The sequence below is a fragment of the Astyanax mexicanus genome, chromosome 21, assembly GCF_023375975.1.
Source record: "Astyanax mexicanus isolate ESR-SI-001 chromosome 21, AstMex3_surface, whole genome shotgun sequence".
In the NCBI taxonomy this organism is placed as follows: Eukaryota; Metazoa; Chordata; class Actinopteri; order Characiformes; family Acestrorhamphidae; genus Astyanax; species Astyanax mexicanus.
The window spans coordinates 24529602-24555924 of record NC_064428.1 but is presented as its reverse complement, the minus strand read 5'-3'; the positions used below and the strand labels follow the sequence as shown (position 1 = coordinate 24555924).

Below are 26323 nucleotides of genomic sequence, written 5' to 3'. Positions count from 1 at the left end.
ATTCTGGATTTTTGTCTTGATATTCTGTCTCTCCATGTTAGAATATATCTACCATTAAAAGTGCAGAAGGATAGTGTCTTTATTAGTGAGCAAACAAAGAAAATCAGCAAGGGATCAAATACTTCTTGGACTCACTGTATACTCAGAAAATGCTGTATTGGCACACGCAGCTTGGGTAAATTTAATATTATACTCAGCACCTGGGGTGTTGGCACAATGGGCTTGGGACGATTCTTATATTATACTCGGCAACTGGTGTATTGGCACAAGCAGCTTGGATAAATCTCTTATTATACTCAGGAACTTGTTAGCACAAGCCGCTTCAATGTTTCTCATGTATACCTGGCATAAAGGTTCTGGCAAGGTGGCACATGGCTGATCCCCATATTATGCTTGGCTTCCTGTTTGTTGACGCAAATAGCTAAGGCTGATTCTCAAATTATACTCAGCGACTGGGGTGTTGGTACAACAGATTGGGATGTTTCTTTTATATTATACTCAGCATCCAGGGTTCTGGCCAAGTGACTTGGACCGATTCCCATTATGTACTCGGTATCCGGGGTGTTGGCATAAATAACCTTGGCCGATTCTCTTAATATACTTTGGCATTCAGGGTTCTGATCAAGTGACTTATATTATTGTCACATTATTCTTAGAAACCAGGGTGTTTGCACAAACAGCTCAGGACAAGTCTCATATTATACTCGGTATCCAGGGTTCTGGCCAAGTGGCTTAGACCAAATCCTTATTATGTTTAGCATCCGTAGTGTGTTGTCGCAAGTAGCTAAGGCTGATTCTCATATTATATTCAGAATCCATGGTTCTGGCCAAGTGACTTGAACTGATTACCAAATTATACTCAGTATCCAGGGATCTAGCCAAGTGACTTGGACCGATTACCATATTATACTCGGTATCCAGGGATCTAGCCAAGTGACTTGGACCGATTACCATATTATACTCGGTATCCAGGGATCTAGCCAAGTGACTTGGACCGATTACCATATTATACTCAGTATCCAGGGATCTAGCCAAGTGACTTGGACCGATTACCATATTATACTCGGTATCTAGCGATCTAGCCAAGTGACTTGGACTGATTACCATATTATACTCAGTATCCAGGGATCTAGCCAAGTGACTTGGACCGATTACCATATTATACTCGGTATCTAGCGATCTAGCCAAGTGACTTGGACTGATTACCATATTATACTCAGTATCCAGGGATCTAGCCAAGTGACTTGGACCGATTCTCATATTATACCCAGCAACCAGGGTGTTGGCACAAGTGGTTTGGGAAGATTCTCATATTATACTCAGCAACTGGGATGGTATTTTCTAGTATAAAAGCACTTTCCTAGAGAATTCAGACTTTAGCAACAATGACAGGAAGTTGAGTTGACCCAAAAACAGTGATTTATACTAAGCAACTGAAGAGTTCGCCAAAGCTAAGCAGGATAAATCTCATATTTTACTTGGCAACCAGGGTGTTGGCACAATCAGCTCTGTATAATTCTTATATTATACTCGGCAGCCAGGGTGTTGGCCCAAGCAACTTGGGCCAATTCGCATATTATACTCAGCAACCAGGGTGTTGGCACATGCAGTTCTTGACCCATATGTGAGGTGAGGATTTGTGCCAGAATCAGGCCTAGATACAACCCAAGTGATTTTTGCTGTCTGGGAGTTTATTTGTTCCCATATTTTGCTCGCAAACAGGGTGACGCTCTTGACCTGGATGTGAGGCGAGCATTTGAGTCAGAATCGGGCCTAGATTCAAACCAGAGCGAGGCCAAATCAACTCAGGCCAGAGTGAGAGTTTGCTGGGAGCGTAGTTTTCTTAAACTTATCTGATAATAAACACACTACTCCTCTGTTGTAGCCAAAGTTCCAAAGATCCATAATGAAATCTGTAGGATTTATTTTGACCAGTGCTAGAGAAGACCTTCAGACTTTGTCAAAATAACCCAACTGGACTGCAGTGGTGTGTCGGTGTTGTATGTTCACTGCGAGGGTGTGAGATGTTCTGGACGGGCAGCTCAACGGCTATCAAAGCTCCCCCGCTGTTCTTTGTTTAACCCCGAAGGCTTAACGTTCTCTTCTGAACGTGAAGACCTGCAAAAGCTCGCGGATCAAACGACCTTGGTGTTCTAGGTCGAGAACCTTCCAGATCAATCACGTCAGAACCGAAAGCTGTGCAGCCGGACTGGCCTGTGAACATGCCTCTCCTAACTGTAAACATAAGAGCGTGAAGACCTGCTGGAATTTCTTGTCTTGGGCCCTTTTTGTCTTGAAGTTGATGCTGTTGTGTGATGGTTTACAGAATCTATGATTCAGAGAAGCACAAAACAATTGCAAAAGAATCCCAGAAAGCATTAAGAATTGGCCGAGCTCATGTGATTGACAGTATGTAAGCATGAGATAGATGAGACTCTGCATTGGCCATGAAGAATTGGGAATGATGTTGGCACATGTGGTGCATGCTGATTTCCGTATTATACTCAGCAACCACGGTCTTAGCAAAACAATACAGAGGAATACCTGCATTATATTTTGATTTAGGTTAAGAATAGGGTTAGGATTAAGGTTAGGGTTGGGATTTGGACTGAGGTTAAGGTTAGGATTTTGGACTGAGGTTAAGGTTATGGTTTTTGACTGAGGTTAAGGTTAGGGTTGGGATTTGGACTGAGGTTAAGGTTAGAGTTAGATTTTAGACTGAGGTTAAGGTTAAGGTTTTGGACTGAGGTTAAGGTTATGGTTTTTGACTGAGGTTAAGGTTAGGGTTTTGGGCTAAGGTTAAGGATAGGGTTTTGGACTGAGGTTAATTAATTAGTTGATTAGTTATTGATACTCTGTTAAGAGTCTATTGAACATTTATTAAACAAGGACAACTCAAATCAAAGTACCCTATTGAAAAAAGTAGATTAAAGTATACTAAGCATTATTATTCTATAGTGCACTATAAGTGTACTATTTGTTTGTACTTATTATACTTAAATTTTATAAAAATAGTACAAAAGTCTTACTTATATTATTCTAAACGTACTAAACTGTACTAAAATGGAACTATTTTAAATATACTTAAGTAACATTTAAACATACTACTTCATGTATGTAACCCCATATTTTAAATATGCTTACAGTAAAATTATAATACATTCAATGAGTATCACAACTGTATCACTATTATACACTGAATGTATTAGAAATGTACTAAGAATTGATGTTAAATATATATATATATATATATATATATATATATATATATATATATATATATATATATATATATAAATCTATTTACATTACAAATAATAAAGTACAAATATTTATCTTGTTCATGTCTTCAACTTCTAGTAGACTTCATTGGGTATAAAAATATATTTTAATATACTGTTCTACAATTTTACCATGTTCCAATTTTTTTTTTCTTTAATTAAAATAAATTACTAGTAGTAATTTATTTTACTTTCTAAAAAGTTACATGATACATGGTACTTTAACTACTGTTACTTTAACTATGTGTGTTGTTTTTAACACACGTTGCTAAAAATGTACAAAAGTATATTTAGAAAGAAGTATTGTAGAAGTATATTTAATTACATTAAACTAAAAGTGTACTTCGTAGTAGTCTATTTTTTTTAAATACAATATATTGTGCTTTTTAAAAAGAATGATCAAAGTTTACTTTCAAACATTTGATGAAAGCATAATATAAATGTATTTTCAATGTATTTTAAGTAAGTACATGAATCTGTTTATGTTTAGCATATTTAGTATTTATATTTAGTATATTTACAGCATACTTAGACATTTCTTAATATGTTTTAAGTACAATTAAGTGTATATATAGTTTTTCACCAGGGTAGAATATCCCAAATTCTAAATTCTAAACCATTGCACACTGATTATTTACGGAAACAAGAGGCTATTTTTATGTAAAACAGGCGATTTTTATAGCACATTTTTGTGATTCAATCCAGAATCAACAGGATTTATCCACATGTCCATCCTACAAGAGCTTATCCTGTCCATTCATGTAACAGTATTAAGAATATAAGAAGTATTTTGGCTGGACTGTTTTTTTTTTTTTTTAAATAAAGCACAGGCAGAAAAAAATGGTTATTTATAGGCACAGTTGGTATCAGTTTTGAAGTTTAATCCTGTGGGAGAAAAAAATATATATGTATATATATATATATATATATATATAAACACAATACAAAAAAAATAAAACAGTATGAGTCCCTCAGCACAGCCGTAGGGGGGGTTGGTACTTTGTCTTTGGTGTGAATAGCATATTTGTTCATTTAAAGTCATTTATTTATTTCTTTCTTTTCATGCAATAATAAAACAAAGCCGCAAAATCACTTGGGAAGAAATCATTTAATTGCTTGTTACTGCTTCAAGCTAAATTACTTTATTTATTTATTTATTTATTTTAAGTTCAGCCACTGTAGTTTTTTATGCTGAAATAAAAATGCTAAAATGGTTTATTGGAAATGCCTTGGAGTAACCCCCAATTTAACACATTAATGCTTCTTTAGATTGTTAGAACAGTGAAAAGCATGAGATAACAGAAAATAAATCAACAACCCTCCTCCAGACAGAAATACTTTTCTGTGAGTTTCACCTTAAAGTTAAATTCAACACACCAAATTATGCAGTTCTGGAGGCAATATGTGTTACAATTGGATCTAGAATGGTGCCAAAAAAGCATTTATCCCCTTTACAGTCATTTTTAAGGCTTTGGGACTTCAGGCAATCACAGTGAGAGCTATTTTCGACAAATAGTGAAAACATGGAACACTGGTGAACTTTACCAGGAGTGAACGGCCTACTAAAATTACCGCAAAAGGGCATGGACAACTCATCCAGGAGGTCAAAAAAATGTTAAGAACTGCAGATTAGTAAGATTAGTAAAAGTATTAAGATTACTATTAATAATTTAATAATAAGAAAAAGACTGGATGAAAATGGTATCTATGGGAGAGTTCCAAGGCAAAAAAAAAAAACACCATATAAAGGCCTGTGTCACATTTGCCAAAAAAACATCTCTTATGATCCCCAGGACTTTAGATGAATATTCTGTGGAGTGACAAGAAAAAAGTGGAACTTTTAGTAAGGTGGTATAAAACTAACATTTTGTACTGGATAACATTATACTGGATGTAAAACATGGTGGTGGTAGTGTGATGGTGTGGTGCTGCTTTGCTGCCTCAGGACCTGGACAACTTGCTGTAACACAAAGATGGAACCATGAATTCTGCTCTCTACCAAACAATTCTGAAGGAGAATATTCAGCCATCTGTTTGTGACTTTGAGCTGAAGTATACTTGGGTTCTGCAGCAGGACAATGACCCAAAACACACAAACAAGTCCACTTCTGAATGGCTAAAATAAAAACAAAACAAAACAAAAATGGTTGCACAACTAAGTTATTAGGGGGTGTTCCATGTTCCATGTCTGTCCTCATTTGTCTCCACGTGGTCCCTGTGTGCTCCTCCTGTGTCTCCGCCTTAAAGGAGAACTCCGGTGTAAAATAGACTTGAAGTGTATTGAAACATATTTACGAGTACTAATCTTTGTTGAATAGCTGATCTCCGTTTAGAAGACAGCATTTCAGTATACATAATTTTTTTCAGTTTCTTCAAACAGGTTTTAGAATGGGCGCTATAGGGACATATTGTTTGTGATTTGTTTGCAGGGGCAAAAAATATGCCCCTATAGCGCCCATTCTAAAACCTGCTTGGAGAAACTGGATGGAATTCTGTGTTTCGGAAAGCTGCCTGCAAAAGGAGGTCGGATATTAAATGAAGGTTAGTACTCGGAATTATGTTTCACTACAACCGAAGTACATTTTAGTTGTTTTTTATTTGTAGCTCCGCCCCCTCATTACCTGTCCTCAGGTGTTCCTACTTTCCTTTTCAGCCTTGTATCTGTATTTATAGTTCTGTGTTTCCTGTTTCCTTTGTCGATTCTTGTACATTGTTATGTCAGTTCAGGTTGCGTATATTTCCTAAGTGTTTTCTGATGTGTTCTTTTTGCGTTTTTTAATTATTTGTTGGTTTGTTTTCGCTCCTATTAAACATACTCTCATTTGCATCCGCTCTCCACATCCTCTCCCTGCTACACAAGCCTGACACTTGTCACATCAAGCCATTTTCCCTTAATAAATGAAATTATAATTTAAAAACTGATTTTTATTTTAACTCAAGTTATATTTGTCTAAAATTAAAATGTGTTTGTTAATCCAAAAGTTGATCTTGAAAGTAGAGTTGGTGAACGTCGTTGTGATGATCTGCTCTTATTTTTCACACATTTTGATGCTTTACTGCTAAAGGTCTAACACGTGTATTTTTGTGTGTTTTACAGGTGATTCTTATCTTGACCAAGCTTTACGACTTCCACTTGGGCAGTGTCACTGAGAGTTCCCTATGGAGGTAAGAGTTATCTCACCTCTCTCTCTCTCTCTCTCTCTCTCTCTCTCCATCTCTCCCCACAACAATCCATTCCCCAGAGTTTGCAGTGTGTCTGGCTGTTGTTCTGTAGCCTTCAGCAGGTAAATAAGGTGGCGCCTGTGTTGGAGATTAGTAGGCTTGAATATCCGTCTCGTACGCCGCTGTCCTGACATCTCCTCTGGGAGAAGCAGAAACCAGACAAAGAGAGACGGAGAAAACAGACACAGCGCACTTCCACAACCAGAGACACCCAAATAACAACGGCAGCCAAAGTTATCTACATGAGCTACGATCATTTTTTCATTTAAGGTTTACATTTTCACAATTTTATTTTATTTCATTATTATTATTATTATTTTTTTTGTATGTTCTTCAAAAGAACTGCCACAGACTATTTGTTTCAAATTATTCAATTATTGGTACCCACTTTCAGATTACAGATTACATTTGGTGGATATTTATATACAGCTCTGTAAAAAATAAGAAACCACTTAAAAAGGAAGAGTTTCTTAGATTTTATCAAATTGAAAACCTCTGGAATGTAATCAAGAGGAAGATGGATGATCACAAGCCATCAAAACAAGCTGAACTGCTTGAATTTTTGCACCAGGAGTAAAGGCATAAAGTTATCCCAAAGCAGTGTGAAAGACAGGTGGAGGAGAACATGCCAAGATGCACGAAAACTGTGATTAAAAAACAGGGTTATTGCATCAAGAACCAAGAAAATTTAGCTTAAAACAATGGCATATGATTTGGCCTTTATTAAGCATATGCGTTTACGTACAAAATGTAACATTTACGTACAATTTACATACATATACATACATATTTACAGATTTTGTCTAGTTTTTGCCCATTTTTTTTTTTTTTTTTTTTTTTTTGCAGTGCTCAAAACTATTTTTTGCCACCTTCTTCTTCAAAAAAAAAAATCTTATGAAAATCTTGTTAGCCAAAGTCTTGTTAGCCAGCTTCTGCACTCCTGGTAGCTGTCAGTCTTTCAAACTATTTGCAGCCTTATTCTAATCACCACTTTCTTCAAAGCACCTTCAAAATTTCTCCAAAATCATCTTCTTCTAAAGTAGCTTCAGTGACCTTCCTCTAAAGTACAACAAATGGCCTCGTTTTAAAACTTCTCTCACCATCACGTCTTCACACGCTGGAAGTTAACTTAGCTAACTTTGCATTTTCTACAATCCAGGCCAAAAAATAGCTGCTTCTTTCCTCCATCTCTCATTAGCCGGGAGAAGACATCCGACTGCACCTACAGCTAACATCCCTTTCCCAGCACTTTGTGGGTCAGGCCAGTGTTACAGGATTTCCGAAGCGCTTTTTCGTGTCAGCGGTGAAGGTTTAATGGCTCTTTGTGATCTGTGGCAGCTGGTGGTTTTGTGTCAAAGTCCCGCCAAGCAAGACAGAAAGAGACCATAAGGTCATGAGGGAGCCTCTGCACAGAAATAGCACATATATGACCTGGACGTCCGTCTTGTGACACTTCCCAGACCCGCGTGTTGTGTAATGTGGCCTAGAAGCACAGAGCCGGTTTGTTAAAGGTGAGATAAAGCTATAGTTTTCAGTCTGTGGTGTTAGAGAGGCACTTTGTGTGTTAGGTGCTGATCCGATGGAGAGCTGATTGTGAAAAAGGCAAATGTTAATGCAATCAAGATGCAGCGCAGACAGACTGCAATCCAGACAATCTGATTAGTAAAGTTTTTTTTTTTTTTTGCTTGTTAGCAACGTCAGTTAAGGTGCAGACAGGAAAGTTCTGCTTTTTGCTGATAAACTTTGTATTTATTGTTTTATTTCATGTTTATTTTAAATGAAAGTTTTTGTTGAGCTACCTACCCATCATTCATCTGATACCAATGTTATAATTTTTGGTTAATTAACAATAAACAGGGGTTGGACAATGAAACTGAAACACCTGGTTTTATTCCACAATAATTTATTGTGCTGACGGACAGTTCTGGTGGAAACAGGAGAGTTGAGGTGCACATTGAATTCTGCCGTGATTTGGGCAGCCGTGTTTTTATGTTTTTTTGGATACAATCCGGGTTAGCACCCGAACATCCCTTTCAGGCAGCTTCCTCTTACAGCTTCCACAGTTAATCCTGTTGGATGTGGTTGGTACTTCTTGGTGGTATGCTGACATTACCCTGGATACCGTGGCTCTTGATGCATCACAAAGACTTTCTGTCTTGGTCACAGATGCGCCAGCAAGACGTGCACCAACAATTTGTCCTCTTTTGAACTCTGGTATGTCACCCATAATGTTGTGTGCATTGCAATATTTTAAGCAAAACTGTGCTCTTACTCTGCTAATTGAACCTTCACACTCTGCTCTTACTGGTGCAATGTGCAATTAATGAAGATTGGCCACCAGGCTGCTCCAATTTAGCCATGAAACCTCCCACACTAAAATGACAGGTGTTTCAGTTTCATTGTCCAACCCCTGTAAATGATATACACATACATTCCTTATTTTTCACATTTTAAGGTGCACTCGATCAGTGATCGTCTATTTTCTGGTCTATTTTCATACATAAGGCCCACCAGATTATAAGGTGTATTAAGTGACACTATTAAGGATGCCTACATCGAAGTGAGCAAGGGTGTCACCGTGTTTCCCTTCTTATGGAAAATCTGGGGAACCTGCCTAAGTAAACAAAACCTTAATTCTTAAAAAAAAACAAAAAACATTCAGGCGTTAAATGAGCACTACATGTTCATCTACACAGATTTCTCTCATAAAAAAGGTTAATTTGGGTTTGTAAAGCACTTCCATTTATTTATTGTAAGATCAGATGTCCAACATTTTTTAAAGGATGAGTTTTCAGTGAAGCTTCCCCAGCATTAAGGCTGGGTGCAGTAGCATTAGCATAAGCTGCTAACCGCAGCGCTAGCGGGACGTAAATGCCGACTGATAGCACTATCCTGAGGAACCCTGAGTGTCCCTGTAACCAAGGGCACATAGTTCGTTTTAACACAACTTGCCTCTGAATAGCGAAAGAGCTAGCACTGTGGTTAGCGGCTAATGCTAATACTGCTGCACCCAGCCTTAGTGCTGGAGAAACTTCACTGAAACTTCACTCATCATTAATACCTGACTGGTAGAATGCGCACATAAGCTGCACAGGATTACAAGGCACACAGTCGATTTTACTTTGTTTTACTATTAAATTTCACAGACAAACTGAAGTTGTGCCCACTCTTTTTTTTTAAGTCCACTTTAAAAAAAGGCAGCTGAGAAATTATGACATTGTAAATATTGTAATACTGTAATACTTGCCGGGTAGAGAGGTAGAGTTGGTATAATACAGTGAATAGTCCTATTTGAGTAATTTTCTAATTTATATTTTATGGCAATAACTACTCAAACTAAGTAAAGAAAAAAGTATTTTATGTTATGATGAAACTGGCTGGTATTCATTTACAATGAAGGAAACAAGGATAAGGATAAAGGAATTGAAGTTTTAACTAAACAGAAATTTGGTAAATGCAAGATACTGTAGATGGAATAAAACTGTATATACAATGACAAAAAAAAAAAAACCCTACATGTTCACCTGTATCTACTTCTTCCATATTTACGGTATGCTGACTTTGAGAAGATGACTTGGCAGCCAGCCCAACCTCTAATCCGAGCACCCAATCTAAATTGAATATTTTCTGGCTCTCTGATTTCGACATCATCTGGCTGTAATCCGTATAGGTTTCTGAGCAGCAGATTACTCCCGCTCCTTGTTTAAATGTATTCCGGAGCCGGCGCTGAGATAAGATCTGTGTCATCGCTCTCGTTCCGTGTGGTTATTGTGTGTATCTGTATTCTGCCCTTAGTGCTCTGGTTTGCTTGGCTCGTTGTCTGGTGTTTGGACGGTGGCCGCAGTACCCCTTGCGGCGTGATGTTGGCGATTGGGTCTATGTGTGTGTGTGAGTGTGAGTGCATTGCTGTGGGAATTCAAGGTTAGTGCTGTGTTTTTGCTCGGGTCATATGAAATGAGTTTTATTTGTTTCTGTATCTGTTTTTTTTAAGCTATTTGCACATTTAGGCCCTGTCCCATTTCTCTTTTGCACCCCTACCCCTTGTTTTTGAGTGTAACACTACCCTTGGAGCAGAATAAACTACAAGGGGAAGGGGTAAAATCCTCCCCCCAAAGAAGTGGGACACCTCTTGGGGATGCACACGATATATATAAGTATATATATTATATATATATTAAGTTAAGTATATATATTAAGTTCAGCAACCTAGCTGCTGGTTAACTTTAGGGCTTTATCGTATGTCTTCAGAAAGGGGACAGGTGGTGCAGCAATGAATTATTATTGTCTAATTGTTTAATTTCTCTGTGATGGGTAGCTGAAATGCTGCAGCCTCTGCTATCAGTTGCACCATTTAAGTTGGAATGGGAAAGTTAGCTAGTAAGTTAGCTAACTACTGAGACTGACTACTAGCTAACTACTTTTTTAATGCTTGTTATGAAGAAAATGGCCACGAAACATTGAAACCACACATGAAACCAGGGGTTCTCAACTGTTTTAAGCACGGGACTGTCATGTCTGGCGCCAGAAGGCGTCTAACTCTCCCACACTCCCACACGTAGTCTCCAGACTACGTTACCCAGAACGCACCTTACCATTTCATCACACCATCACGTGACTCTGCACCCAGCACCTCCAGAAAAGCTAATCAATGAAATTTTCTACACCTGTGAACTCTGTATAAATGGAACTTCAGCACTCACACTCGTGGCTGAGTAATCTGTTATATAAGGACTGGGCTCAGACATGCGCTGAGGTAGCAGAGCTGTTTTATTAGAGAAATCGGGATACAAAATCGAGGTCAAAACGTACTGGGTCAGTACTGGTAAATAGCAATCATTAGGGGAAGACATACCATAAACACTAAACAGGCCAGGGGGGTTATACAGAGCAGGGCAGAATCGGAGAAAAGGCAAAAATCAGAATCAGGTAATCCACAGAATACAGTAGCAGAGATATAAACAATCATATGAGAGAAGCAACAGGCAATGGGGAATGCTTTGTAATGCAGGCAAAACCAAACAAAACCTAAACAGACGGAAACACATACAAGAACCGACAACTAAGACTAAAAACAAAGGGCTATATATACACAGAAGGGAGCAGGAAACAGCTGAAAAAGATAACGAGGGGGCGGAGCTGCAAATGAAACACAGGTGAAAACACTTAAGACGAAGACACTGGAGGAACACAGGACTACCTGGGGCATGACACAGGCATAGAGGAGGAAAGGTGAACAAACACAGAGAGAGCAGTAAAAACACTTAGACAGAACCTACCCCTGGACATGAACACGCAAAACAGAGGGGTAGGAGTAAGCGGTAGAGCCAAGAGATAAAATGGGATTGATTAGGCCTTAATCTCTGAAAATCTCCAAAAAAGTACAAAGCAGTATTACAGTATTTTCGTAATTTAATGCAGCAGCAGCAGTAGCAATATAAATGCATATATATTCAAACTCGTTCGAGTGCATGCATTAGTGGCCTTACCAGGGAGACCCCCACGAGATTCAGTTAATACAAACGAAACCAAAGAAAAGAACTTCTCGCACCTTCTCCTTGCCGCAGTTAGATTGACTACGTGCTCTGCTATATTTATATCTAAACCAGTGTAGACTCCACCACGCTTCACACAGGCTCGCTTCACAGCAAACAGACCTTTATCCTGGTAGTCGGCATTATCCCACCGCAAAGCCCCCGGAATCCTGCGTCTCCGCGCAGCCCCGACCACAATCCATCACAATGACGGCCCGGCGCTGCCACGGGATTCCGTGTTGACAAAACGAGGGCAGCCGCGATCATATTCAGCTTTCTGCAAATGAGGCCTGGTGGGATACGCCGGCTTTTCTCCCGCCGCCTTCTGTGAAAGGTGCGCGTGCCTCGAGAAACAATGGAGCTCTGGTGATGACCACTTTCTTCAAGACAACTTTAAACTGCTTCCTTCTAAACTATTTACTGATTCCTTACAGCTCTGGAAAAAAATAAGAGACCACTTCTGTTTCTGAATCAGTTTCTCTGATTTATATTGCTATATATAGGTATATGTTCTAGTAGAGTCTTTGACGTAGGCCCCATCATCGGCCCAGGACTTGATACATCTGGGCTCTGCAGATTCTGTCGTACATTGGAGACAGGGGTGGAGCCAACCCCCCGGGCAACCAAACGTGGAGGCGGTGGGGAAGGAGGAGGGTAAGAACGACCGTCAGCGAAGATACTGAATGAGTGATCTTATTTAAAGGCAGAAGGGAACAGCTGATTGGATAGGTAATTAGGTGACATAGCATTGGAGTCTTTAGTAGAACTTTTGCTGCGCTTTCATTTCTAAGAGTTTTAAGAGATCAGAAATCCATATTTGGTGGAAGAACCCTGGTTTTTAATCACAGTTTTCTTGCATCTTGGCATCTTGTTCTCCTCCACCAGTCTTACACACTGCTTTTGGATAACTTTAAGCTTTACACTCCTGGTACACAAATTCAAGCAGCTCAGCTTGGTTTGGTTTGATGGCTTCTGATCATCCATCTTCCTCTTGATTATATTCCAGAGGTTTCCAATTTGGTAAATCCAAAGAAAGTCATCATTTTTAAGTCGTTTCTCATTTTTTTCCCAGAGCTGTATTTCTAAACTCTGATGCTCTGATGCTATTTTAAAGCATGAAAATACTGTTGACTGAGTGTAGCAAAGATAGCAAAGAGTGTGGTGTATGATCAAACCCTATGTCTTAAAAGTACCAAGTAAATGGCTTAAAAACAGCTAGAACCCCTCAGATCCCTCTAAAACAAGTCTAAGATGTAACCCTTGGAAGGTATGTAAGGGCCAGTGGCTGATACATTCAAACAAGAAGAAGAAGAACAGTTATTTTACCTTTTGTTTTACCTCAGCTTCTGTCCACAAGAAGACAGCTGATCTTTTTCCGCACTGAAAGTCGAGAAAGACCATTAACACCACTGCAGCCAGGCAGTGATGTCACGTCGCACACACCATCATTCGTCCCGAGCTTTCCGCTTTCCTCTTCCCGTGGTTAATTGAGATCATTGTTTTGTTACAGTAGAGGCTTGTGAAGTCCGTGGCCACGGCTAGACAGCTGCTGACTTTTAGAGAAAGGTCAGAGGACTTCCAGAAAAATCGACATGTTCATTTTAATGAACAGCGTGACCTTAACAATGGAGATGGATCAGTCCTTTTTGGTACATGCTAGCGAAAGTGTACGGCTGTGTCTCTGAGTGTGAGGGAACATGAGGTCAAACCCCCACGCCTGACACACTTCTCGCCACAGACTGGCAAAGTAAGAGTTTATTATAAGGTATTATAAAAAGTAAAAAATTAAAAATGAACTATAAAGAATGACTCCACAAAAAGAAAAATAGTTCTTCATTTTTCATGTGTGCACCACGTCAAAGACACAGAGTCCACTATATATCATAAAATCTGATGAGAATGGTGCCTTTTTTGACCGGTGTTCTGTCAAGTTGTTCTGCTTAGTCAAACCATGCTTCCCTAGTGTATATTTACGGTCTCAGTAAAAGGCGGAATCAACCGGAGATCCGATTTAAACCTATAGTTACTTGCACAAGATAGCTAACCGTAACTGGCTATTGTAAACAGCGTTGTAAGCTCTTTATTAGCTGACAAGACAGTGTCGGCTCTGCTACAGCCCAGGTTCAGCACTGCCTGTCGGCGGTCCCGAGCCAAGGTGGGTGAAATTACCCCAAAAGGGCATGGACAACTCATCCAAGAGGTCAGAAAAGATTTAAAGAACTGCAGGTCTCACTTGCCTCAGTTAAGGTCAGTGTAATATCACCAAAAATCATACAACAATGCCTGAAACTTCTGGAAGCATATGCACTGTTACAGATTGTAATAAATCTGTGCCAATGCATAATTTACAAGTAGTTACACTGTTATTACATGCTTGTTAATGTGTAATTACACAGTTATTAGAGACAATGAGACCAGCATTTTTACCTTGATGGTTTATTTTTTATTTATTTTATTTTTTGCAGTTTTTCCAGCATTGTTACAGTTCACTAATCACCCACAGAAGTCCCTGGTGCTCATTTTTTTGTTTGTTCTATGCAGCCAAAATCAATCACAGTCACTTCTACTAAATACAGTCCTCCAGTGCACACAGACAGCTACTTCCACTGGTCTCAGATCAACAGAGGCAGTGTTCGTTTCTCTGTAACACGTCAGAACTGCTGATGAACACATGGACCACGGGGTGTTAAGCTCAGGCTCTAGTGTTTACCCTCGTGGAGGGCTGGGTAATTAGCCGCTGAGCTGAATCAGATGTGTTACGTCTGTAAAAATACTAAACCCTGCAGCGCTGTGGTCTTCCAGCACTGAGTCAGACGCCCTTGATGCTCAGCCAGTCCACAGGTGGTTGTAGTAAGCTCTGCTGTGGCCTTTCCCAGTTAACCTTTAGATGTCTAGAGTTATTACTGCTCTGTAAAAAGTCGTTCAGATGGCCTTTAGCCAGTACTTAAAGATGGGGTAGGTAGGCTACTGTTGTAAAAAACAAAATGCTAGATATTATATTTGCAGTTCGGAGTTAAGAAAAAAAATGTAGGAGAACTTTGCTTTTGAGTTGTGCAAACTAGAAATCTTTAGTTCAGAAAATGAATTTTTTATATGTATAAAAACTTCAAACATTAAATCTCAATATCTAATTTCAAGGCAAAAATAGAATATTTTTTTTTCTCTGATAAAAAATTTTGTCTTAGTAAGTGATGAGTATGTGTAAGATTGTTTTACCTATTTTAGGAATAATTATCGTATTCAGTCATACTTTACAGTCTTTTACCTTATTTTAAGTGACTTGAACACAAAATGAGCACAAAAAAGTTATTCTGACATTTGTAAGAGTTTGGGATTGCTTATTTTAAGAAATCTTAGTAAGAAAAATGTGCTCATCCCATTTTTAGCCTAATTTAAGCATTTATGTCTCATTTTACATTTATTTGTGTAGTTTTTGCCAATGGATTTTTTTGCAGTGCATTAAATAGAACAATTTTATTTTATTTCATTTTTTCTTGGTTGCACACAAATTACACCAAAGTGGTTTCAACACACTTCAACTTATTACGACTTATTTTCATAAATATGTATAGTCATGATTATATTATATGTATAATTGCATTATAAAGTGTTTTAGTTATAAAGTCTAATAGACACAGCATTTGTAGAAAGTGTTTCCAAATTCACTTTTATTTTAGCATTTTACATATTCATTAAATATTATGCATATTGTTTGTTCATTGCTTAAGTTAGCAAATGGGAATTTAGGACTATTACATATCTGCCTGTGACCCCCCCAAAAATAAATAAATAAATAAATAAAATGTGGTACTGATTTTTTTCTTAAAGTTACATAAGAAACTTTTTTCTTCTTATATAACACAAAAATCATAATGATACGTTAGCTCCTGTGTCCTAGTTACAAATCAAGCCCAGCTGGCCGCTATGCACGGACTGCACAGGGCTGCTCCATTTCCTAGACACCCTCAGTGGATTCCGCCCAACAGGGGTCGTCCAAAGGTGACCGCCGTCAGCCTTTCAAGTTGCATCGCCTCGGCCGCGCCGGACGCTACGAGCGGCGTTGGTATTTCACAGGTCAGCGGGTAGAACAGCACTCCGGCCTTTCCAAAGAGGACTTTACCTGATGTCCCTGACCTTTACGAGGACTCGGAATCCACCTGCAAGACAGTGCGGGCGAAGAGGACTTGGCAACTCTAGATTTCCCCGGGGACGCCTTCTGCGCCTGCTGTTTGGAATATGACTGTCTTGTCATTTCGGCGATATTAGCGCTGTGATGGCCGTGGCATTTTATCCCTCAGATGACGGGGTGTTTGGATTGCGCGTGATGGACGTTTTTTTCTTTATTGCTTTGCGGCTTTATAGCGTTTAATATTTGTGCGAGTTTTTGTACGAGTTGGAGAAGAGAAGAAGCAGCTCAATACCTTCATAAATAACTAACTCATAACATCTCCCAGCACTGAAGGTGACACTCATGTCCTCCACAATTTAACTTCACACTTCAGCTACGACTTAGAAACATGGAACTTAGAAAAGTTCACCTGCTGTGTAATTTTTTAAAGTTGAATGAAAATGGGTTCACTTTACTTTTTACTTTATTTGATTCTGATTCTGTGTCATTCTATGACAATAGAGTACATCTTACAATCTTCTACAACTTCCAAGCAATCCAATTTTTCTACAACACAGATATAAAAACATATTTACATGACGTCACATGTATTCACTTGTTCCAGTAATTTGCTTTAAATTATTTACTTGTTTAAAGTTAAAACCACACACCGGGGGTGCCGAGTGGTCCAGCGGTCTAAAGCGCTGCCACTATGAGCGGGAGGTCGCAGGTTCGAACCCCCGCTCATGCAGCTGCCAGTGTTCAGCAAAATTGGCCCTGCTCCCTCTGGGTGGGTAGATGGCGCTCTCTCCCCACATTACTAAAGGGTGATGTCCACAACACAGGGCATCTGTGAGCTGATGTATCGGAACCATGTGCTAATCTTTACCCTCCTGGTGTTGGAGCACCACTAGTAGCACTTTGTAGCTCCTCTCCCTGGTAACCTATTTTCAGGTGTTTTCTGTTTCCTGTCTCTATCTGCATGTATAGATAGTTCCCTTCGTTTCTGTCTCACTCGTCTGTGATTGTGCGTTTTTCATCTTTCAGCTTTTGTGTTTTCTTGGTTATGGTTTATGACTCTTCCAAGTCCCATAGTCATCCAAACTGTGAAGAAAAACACATGGAATTATTTATTCGAGTTTACATTCTTCAAAGTAGATACCTCTCGTTTAGATTGAGACAGCTTTGCACATATTACTGCTTTATGACGTAGAGTCACTAGGAATGTTCAGTTTCCAGCTTGTCAAGAGTTAATCACTTGAATTGACAGCAGGAGTAGTCGTGAAATGGTAGAGTTGGTTTACAGTGAATAGCCCTATTTTAATGATGTTTCAAGATGTTTTAAAATTTCAAGATCTGTAAAAGTATCCTCAAGTGCACTTGCAAAGATCACCCAAAACATTATGATTAAACTGGCACTCATCAGGACCGCCCCAGTTAAGGTTAGTTATCAGCCCCAGAAACCGCAAATTAACACCACCTCAGGTAAGAGCCACCTAAATACTAAAATCACAGAGAGTTTTGGTTTAGCGTTTAACATTTTTAAGTCACTACATGATTCCTTATGTGTTCCTTCATAGTCTGGATGACTATAATTGAGAAGGTTTGTCCAAACTGTTGTTGAGTTCCAGTGGTATGAAGTTGCAAGTCATCTCTTTGTTATAAAAACAGAATATGATTCCATAATCCTCCACCATTTCGACTGGTCTATATCTACTCGAGCTGTGCTAATACTCCACGGGTTTATGAAAAAGACCACGTCCACGTTTCATCTATGAAAATGCAGTTAGCTTCAATCCCCCCCCCTCACAGAACCTCCATCCGTAATTCTCCCATTTTATTATCTAGCGGGTCGTTTGCCTCGCTGCCCTGCTCCGGTTTACAATTCTCAGTTAGTGTTTTTCCTTTTTCCTTTTTTCCTTCTTTTAATTAAAGTTTTGCCAGGCTTTCCTCTGTGTGTCTGGGACCCTCCCTCAATTTACTTCCTGTCATGATAGTAAATGTTGAACTTCATCAGAAGCTTCACGAGGAAGACAGCGCCATGATTGCAAGCAATTGCCAATTCAAAGGCTGTCTGGAAGCGCTTGTTTTGTTGTGGCTGGAATCAAGTTAAAACCTCATCAACCTGCCAGATATGGCAGAAATGAAAGCAATCTTGCTGTCCATTCTTCTCACTTAGTTTTTTCCAGCCCTGTCTCTGCTCGAGTGAAGATGTTGCACCTCATGAATACAGTGAATACGGATGTAATTAAGGGGCTTCGGTAATTATGCGCCAGTCGTATGTCATGCTCTCTCTGGCCTCCCATAATCCACCTTCTGTGGAGCTTTGGCCTTCAACCAATCATGGACATCTCCTACGCTCTCAGTCACCTGAGTTTTAGATTAGTTACACCTGTTAAACTAGTCTGTATAAACCTGTTTGTTTGCCCTTGTGTTGCCTGTTGCCATGTTTATTTGTAAGTTTAGTTGCTTGGTTTCAATACTTAAATGCTAGATTTTTGAGCCTGCTTGCCTTATGGTTTATGTATCAGTTTAAATGATATATGTTTAGGTCACCTTAGCTTTGTTACTTATTGTACTGTAAGGTTATCATTGTACAACTTTGCTCACACTGATCAAACTGGCTAATTGCTTATTTATCTGCAATGTATGTGTCTTACCAATCATTCACATCTAACACAGATTTTTTGTTTATTGCTATGTGTAGTGAATGCCAGAAAATAAATAATAAATTGCAATAAACAATAATACTGTCAATTTAAGACATTTAAGACCATTTTATGCCACATATATAAATATAATTATGGTTGCGCATTGCAAAGCAATGTTATTCTGTGTTGATATTGTTATTATTATTATTATTATTATTATTATTATTATTATTATTATATGTGCTTTATTTGCTATGCTTCTTGTCCAGATTGTGCAGTCTGATTGTAAGATGTGTGCTTGTATGCAGATTTTTGATTGGACGTACGGTTTTCGTAAAAAAAACTTAATGTACGTTAATGTATGCTTTTTTCCCGTTGGAATTAAATAAAGGGCAAAATTTGAACGCCTATGTACGTCACAATTTTTTTCGTACAATTGTCGTACGCATTTTCCCCATATAAATAAATGGCCTTCCAACATTCAATCTCACACATCAGCGGCTGTGTCCCCTGCTCTCCAGTACTGTGTGTATGGAGGAGCTATTGGATAAATCAGCAACAACCTTAGCAACCACTTCAGGAAATGCACATTTCTAGTTGAATAATGCAATTACACCCTTTTAAAAAGCAAATAGTTTTCAACAATTAAAAAAGTAATTAAAACAATTGTGGTAAATAGTAGCTAAATAAATTAGTAAAACAAATCAATACACTTTTTTTTTTTAACAAAGTCAACACACAGTACCAGCTCATTCATGTTAAGGACTTAGTATAACCAATGCGCAGGAGTGAGGTCAGCAAAATTAATTAAACTTACATCCATATAATGTTCAATAAGTCTGTATTAATATTATTATCACAACAGACCTAAAAAACACAGAACAAATACTGGTGTCTGTGAATTAAATTGAAGAATGTCAAAAGTTGGGACTAAACTAAGTTGAGTTAACTAAAAAAAATGTGATTAATCAGTTACTTAATTATTTTTCTGCAATGCAAAAAAATATATCTATTTTTTTACATCAATTCCAGCCTCCAAAAGTGCAGCCTGCCATTGGCTGCCAGAGCTCAGAGAGAGCACAATTGGCCGTGCTTTCTCTGGGTGGGTAGATGGTGCTCTTTTCCCTCATCACTCCTAAGGGTGATGTCGATCAGCAGGACGCGTCTGTGAGCTGATGTATCAGAACCGAGTCACTGCGCTTTCCTCCGAGCGCACTGTGATGCTACTCAGCAATGCTGCATCAGCAGCAGCTCGAAAAGAGGCAGTGGCTCACATGTATAGGAGGGGGCATGTGCTATTCTTCACCTTCCTGGTGTTGGGGCATCACTAGAGATTGGGGGTGGGGTACAGCTTAAAAGTACGGGTGGGATTGTCAGCATAGCTAAATTGGGGAGAAAAGTGAGATACAAAATGGGGTCTAGGTGGGATTAAAGTGGGAATAGATTATTGTTGAGCTCATTTTGGATAAAATAACATTTAATAACAGATATACAAACCCACCTGAAACCCACCTAGCCCTCATTCCACCCGTGTGAACCCCACCTGAGCATGTTGATTGGAACGTGACTTGAGTATTAGCAAGTTTTCTGTATTAGTAGACTCTATTTCGGTCATGATACTGCATTTATGATATCAGGAGTTCAGCACAAGAATATCATTCATGCTGTTCTTTTTATTATTATATAATAACAGTTCCATTCAAAGTAAATGCTGCCTCATTATTTTCCAGACACAATTAATTCAAATTTTAGAAACGCAGCCATATTTTCTAGGCCGCACATATCGTATTGTTTTCACATGTTTGTGACCTTGAAATGCCGAGACTGTAGCAGAGAAGAAATGGCTCGCTAAAACAATGGTTCAAAATGAATGATTAACTGACCCTTAACAGTGATTTATTCTTCTAGTGCTGAATATTTGTATAGAACATTTCTGCATAGTAAAGTAAGCAGACATGAGAAGAACGTACCTTTAAACAGAGCGTATTTTTCATTCAGTCTCTCACAGTGATAAATGCAACCACGTGAAATGTGAACCATTTGTAGTTCAGTGGTTTTGTACCATCATGCTCTTGGGCAGGAAACATGACCTACTGGACGTGGAGGGAGGCCGGATAGTGGGTGCCAGATTGATGAAAAAAACTCAGTAACTTTTGTTTAAATAATTTACCACCTCCAAATCAGCTTTATTTACTCACCATTATACTTAATAATTTTGCCAAACTTTAACCATTTGGCCTCATATAGACACACTGCTGTATCATCTAGTGGTCACATGACAACATTCAACACTAACTGATTGAAATCAAGAAAATGGGAATCCCAGTCTAAGGTTTCTACAGCCAGTTCAGACAAAAACATGGGCTAGATACAAAACTCTCATCCAATTTTATGTTTGAAACTATTCTCTTGATGTTTATTTGCTCACTGTTGAAAGATAAAAGTAGTTTTTTTGTACTAATTGGGTCAAAGATAGTTATTCAGTTTTAAAATAAACAACAATTTCGTATTGAAGACATCTTTTTTTTGCTTGTTAGATCCTAAAGTCAGGGTCCCAGAAGGTTACAAACATGCTCTACTGTTATAAATGTAATAATCTTTTTTTGTCCCAAATTTGTTAGTTCCCAGATTAAAATGCTTATCAAGTAAAAGTCTGGGTCTCAAGAGGAAATAGAAACAACTTAACTAGAACTAAAGACTATAAGCTAATAAAAAAGCAGATTCATACATCTACTGTAAACATCTGTAGTTAAGTTTAGCAATAAAAAAAAACAATAATCACACCTTTACATCTAGTGCGCACCATTTGAAAAGGAGTAAAATACAATGCAATAATTGAGTGCATATTTGTAACTGTAAAACAACTGTGCAGAACTTTTTACCCAATGGCAATGAAATGTGGGTGGGTGGATGGACAGGTGCGTGGGTTGGGGGACGGGTGGGTGGGTTGGGGGACGGGTGGGTGGGTCGGTGGGTCGGTGGGTGGGTGGGTGGGTGGGTCGGTGGGTGGGTGGATGGATGTATGGGTAGATAGTCTTTAGAAAAATTACAAATAAAGCCACATAATTATCAGTACTGTTTCAGTACACCACACAAAAGACTCTTGGAAACTGGAGAAAAATGGTACAGGAAGAGTCACATCTGGCTGACCCACATGGCAACAGCTTTAGCCTTTAGCTCAGCTTAAAACTGGACTAAGCCTCAGTTTCAGCAGTGAAGAGAAGAATTAGAAGTCTGAGAGGTGAAGTGCAGTCATAACCCTTAGCTTGATGGGATAAGTTTCTCAGGTGGAGGTCTATGAAAAATACAAAATATATCACACTTCTACTCAGTGATAAAACTCTTGTATCCTGGCTGCAATTGCAAAAAAGTAGGACAGGTGAGGTTTGTTTTTTGGCTTTCTCCGTCACATGACATCGCAGTGTTCAGTAGCTCCTCCATTTCCACTCGCTGTTGTGTTTACGTGGATCTCCGTAGAAACATGCGCCCAAAGTGTAATTACGGTGCGTAGCAGTGGACAAATAGCTATTTTATTAAATGTGAGCTGACGGAACTCAGATATTTGGATCCGGACAGGAATAAAATTACTGGAGGACCACATTCAACGAGTTCAGCGAAAAAAAAGTAGATAATTCAACCTGTAATTTTTTTAGAGAACGTCTGAGTAAAACACATACATGGTTGTTCCGAACGGGAATAAAATCACAGAGGACCCTCAATAAAAGAGAAAATTACCCCAGGACCCCCTAAAAAAACAAATCCCGTCCGGATACAGCTATGAAGTCGATAGCAGAGACAAAATATGGGTCTTCTAAAACTTAAAATTGATTGGCTACAAAGGCTTTGGGTAATACTGCTCAATTAAAACCACAAAATGTTCAATTTGTCCAAATGTTCCCAGAATTTCCTATAAGACTTTCTGCGTGAGTGAGTGTGAGCGTGAGAGTGTGTGTGTGCTCATGTTCCCACTCTTTGCCTGAGGTGTTTCACCAGCTGAACTTATCTGATTGCAGTGTGTGTGTCTGGAGGAAAGTCACTTTCTCCGTTTGAACGGAAAGATTATGCAGGTGAATGACTGCGCCTCTTCTCCTCACTCATCCAAAAAGTGCACACAGAGAGAAAAGACCAAACTTCTCCAGCCTTTTCCAGTTGTTTTTTTTCTCAGTGGCTCCAAAGCACTAAAGTTAACCCCTTAATCCCATACCACAGCAGCCTGAGTGGCTTCCATTTGTTCTGTTTATTTCACGTAGTTTACGTAAAAACACATTGCCAACCGTGAAGCATGGGGGTGGACGTATCATGTAAATCATGATTTGGGGTTCTGTTGCCACCAGTGGCGTTTGAAAAATGAAGCATATGGAGGTATAAATGATTTATCCCTTTCCACACTAGCTTGAGTGGCTCATTTTCTGTTGTTTAATATGTTGCTGTCCAATGACATCGTCAAAATCCACCATCTTACTGTATACTGTGTGTATGTGTGGAAGTGTGCACATACAGCTCTGGGAAAAAATAAGAGACCACTTCAGTTTCTGAATCAGTTTCTCTTTCGCTATTTATGGGTTTATGTTTCAGTAAAATGAACATTGTTGTTTTATTCTATAAACTATGAACAATTTTTTTTCCCGAATTCCAAATAAAAATATTGTATTTGCAGAAAATGAGAAATGGCTTAAATAACAAAAAAGATGAAGTTTTAAGAGTTCAGAAATCAATATTTGGTGGAATAACCCTGGTTTTCATGTATCTTGGCATGTTCTCCTCCACCAGTCTTACACACTGCTTTTGGATAAATTTATGCCTTTACTTCTGGTACAAAAACTCAAGCAGTTCAGCTTGTTTTGATTAATTGTGATTATCCATCTTCCTCTTGATTATATTCCAGAGGTTTTCTTATTTCTCTTATTTTTTTCTCTTATTTTTTCCCAAAGGAAGAGGAACTAACAAAACCAAAATAAAATCTTTTTTTTTTCTTTTGTCAGAAACGCTTGTTTAAATCATTTACTCCAAAACTCTGCTCTGATTTAGGGCCAGATTAAATCAGCTTCATTTTTTTTTTTTCATTTCTTTGTTTTGATTCTGTTTAGAGATTTAAACAATTTAACTGTAACTAACTTAACTATAACTAAAGACTATGAACTAGTTTTACATTTGATGCACACCATTTGAAAAGGAGTGAAATACACCTGCAACAAATGAGTACATATTTGCAACCATGAAAAAAACGCACTTTACGCAATAGCGTGCAATAATATTACTCACTAAATATATATGTAATAGCGTGCAATAATATTACTCGCTAAATATATATGTAATAGCGTGCAATAATATTACTAGCTAAATATATATGTAATAGCGTGCAATAATATTACTCGCTAAATATATATGTAATAGCGTGCAATAATATTACTCGCTAAATATATATGTAATAGCGTGCAATAATATTACTCGCTAAATATATATGTAATAGCGTGCAATAATATTACTAGCTAAATATATATGTAATAGCGTGCAATAATATTACTAGCTAAATATATATGTAATAGCGTGCAATAATATTACTCGCTAAATATATATGTAATAGCGTGCAATAATATTACTCGCTAAATATATATGTAATAGCGTGCAATAATATTACTCGCTAAATATATATGTAATAGCGTGCAATAATATTACTCGCTAAATATATATGTAATAGCGTGCAATAATATTACTCGCTAAATATATATGTAATAGCGTGCAATAATATTACTCGCTAAATATATATGTAATAGCGTGCAATAATATTACTAGCTAAATATATATGTAATAGCGTGCAATAATATTACTCGCTAAATATATATGTAATAGCGTGCAATAATATTACTCGCTAAATATATATGTAATAGCGTGCAATAATATTACTCGCTAAATATATATGTAATTGCAATATCGACCATGGATCCATGTGTTTAAAAACCAGGAGTGTGAAATAAATAATGGAGTGCAATTACTTCATTACCTTACTTAAGTAGAAATGTCGATTATCTGATTGTGGTTGGATGATAAATATAAACATATATCCTTATTCTGATACTCTGACACTAAAGTTTACCTCTAATATATGCGCATTGTACTACAATACATTCATTTTCTATGAGCATACAGTATATGCAGCTGAAACAGATAGCAGCCTAGTGCATCCCACATGATTCAACATTATTATTTTAACATAACATTATAGTCTTTATGGTTTTTAGAAAAATGTGTTTTGGGGAGGGGGGGGGGGGGTAGTGCACTATAGGCTGTTGTGGCACGGCCTAAGCTTTTGTTTTTAATGGCATTTTTTTCCCCTTACATTACTTTTACTTTTATATTTCAAGTAGTTTTAAATCCAGTACTTTTACAGTACTTTTACTTTGGTAAAAAGCTTAAAGTGATACTTCAACTTCTACAAAAGTATTTTAAACCCTGGTATCTACAGTATAGTTGGTACCACTTTAAAATAAGACTACCTTTATTAAGGGTTTATAAATGGTTTACAATAAGTTTATTAATGGTTAATAATTAGGTTGTAAATGCCTTAAAAGGGATTAATAATCAGTTATAACACATATTTAGAAAGGGCAACAATGACCTGTTGTTTGTCAAATAGTGAACCCACAGCCATCTATATTGTTGCCCTTTCTAATTATGTGTTATAACCATTAATAAACTAATTGTAAACCATTTATAAACCCTTTATAAAGGTAGTCTTACTGGAGTTACAAATGTCAATCATATTTTCACACCTTTGTTAAAAACACAGAGGTAGAGAGTCTGAAACGGACTGTAAAAGATCTTTAAAATGGTTATAAATGCTTATTTCCACACTTCCGAAATTGTCACTTCACAAAAATGGTTCATTAAAGAAGCCTCCGCTGAAAAGTTTGCTCCATAGAAATCGTTTTGTCTCCTTTTATTTTTAGTAGTGTAACTACTGAATAATACATTCCTAAAAATTAATAAGACTCAAGAAACCCGTCCAGCTGCTGCTTCTTCGGGGAGGAAGCAGAGGATAACAGATAATAAAACAAAAGGAAAAAGTGAGGAAGGGAAGAAATACTTCCCAGTTTGTTCTTCTGTTTCTCTCTGTGGAATCTCTGCCGCTGTTCCCCTCTGATAGAAGAAGAACAGGAACAAAACGTGCAGATCTTCTGAAGCAGCCCATTTTGATTTACATTGAGAGAATGCAAGACATCGTCAAAATCCACCGTCTTACTGTATACTGTGTTTATGTGTGTATGTGTGGAAGTGTGCACATACAGCTCTGGACAAAAAATAAGAGACCACTTCAGTTTCTGAATCAGTTTCTCTGATTTTGCTAGTTATAGGTTTATGTTTGAGTAACAATAATGTTGTAGTTTTATTCTATAAACTATGGACAACATTTCTTCCAAATTTCTAATAAAAATATAGTAATTTAGAGCACTGAGAAATAACAAAAAAGATGCACAGCTTTCAGGCCTTAAATAATGCAAAGAAAACAAGTTCATATTCATAAAGTTTTAA

The 26323-nt window shown here is 37.9% G+C and overlaps 1 protein-coding gene across 1 annotated transcript in view; it reads left to right on the top strand.

Annotated features, from left to right (window-relative positions):
* The window catches only part of sorcs3 (sortilin related VPS10 domain containing receptor 3), a 469314-nt gene that overhangs the window by 204607 nt on the left and 238384 nt on the right, over nt 1-26323 (top strand). The window contains exon 2 of the mRNA XM_049469785.1: nt 6379-6446. Within this exon, the coding sequence (XP_049325742.1) occupies nt 6379-6446 (68 nt within the window). The remainder of the gene's footprint in view (nt 1-6378; nt 6447-26323) is intronic.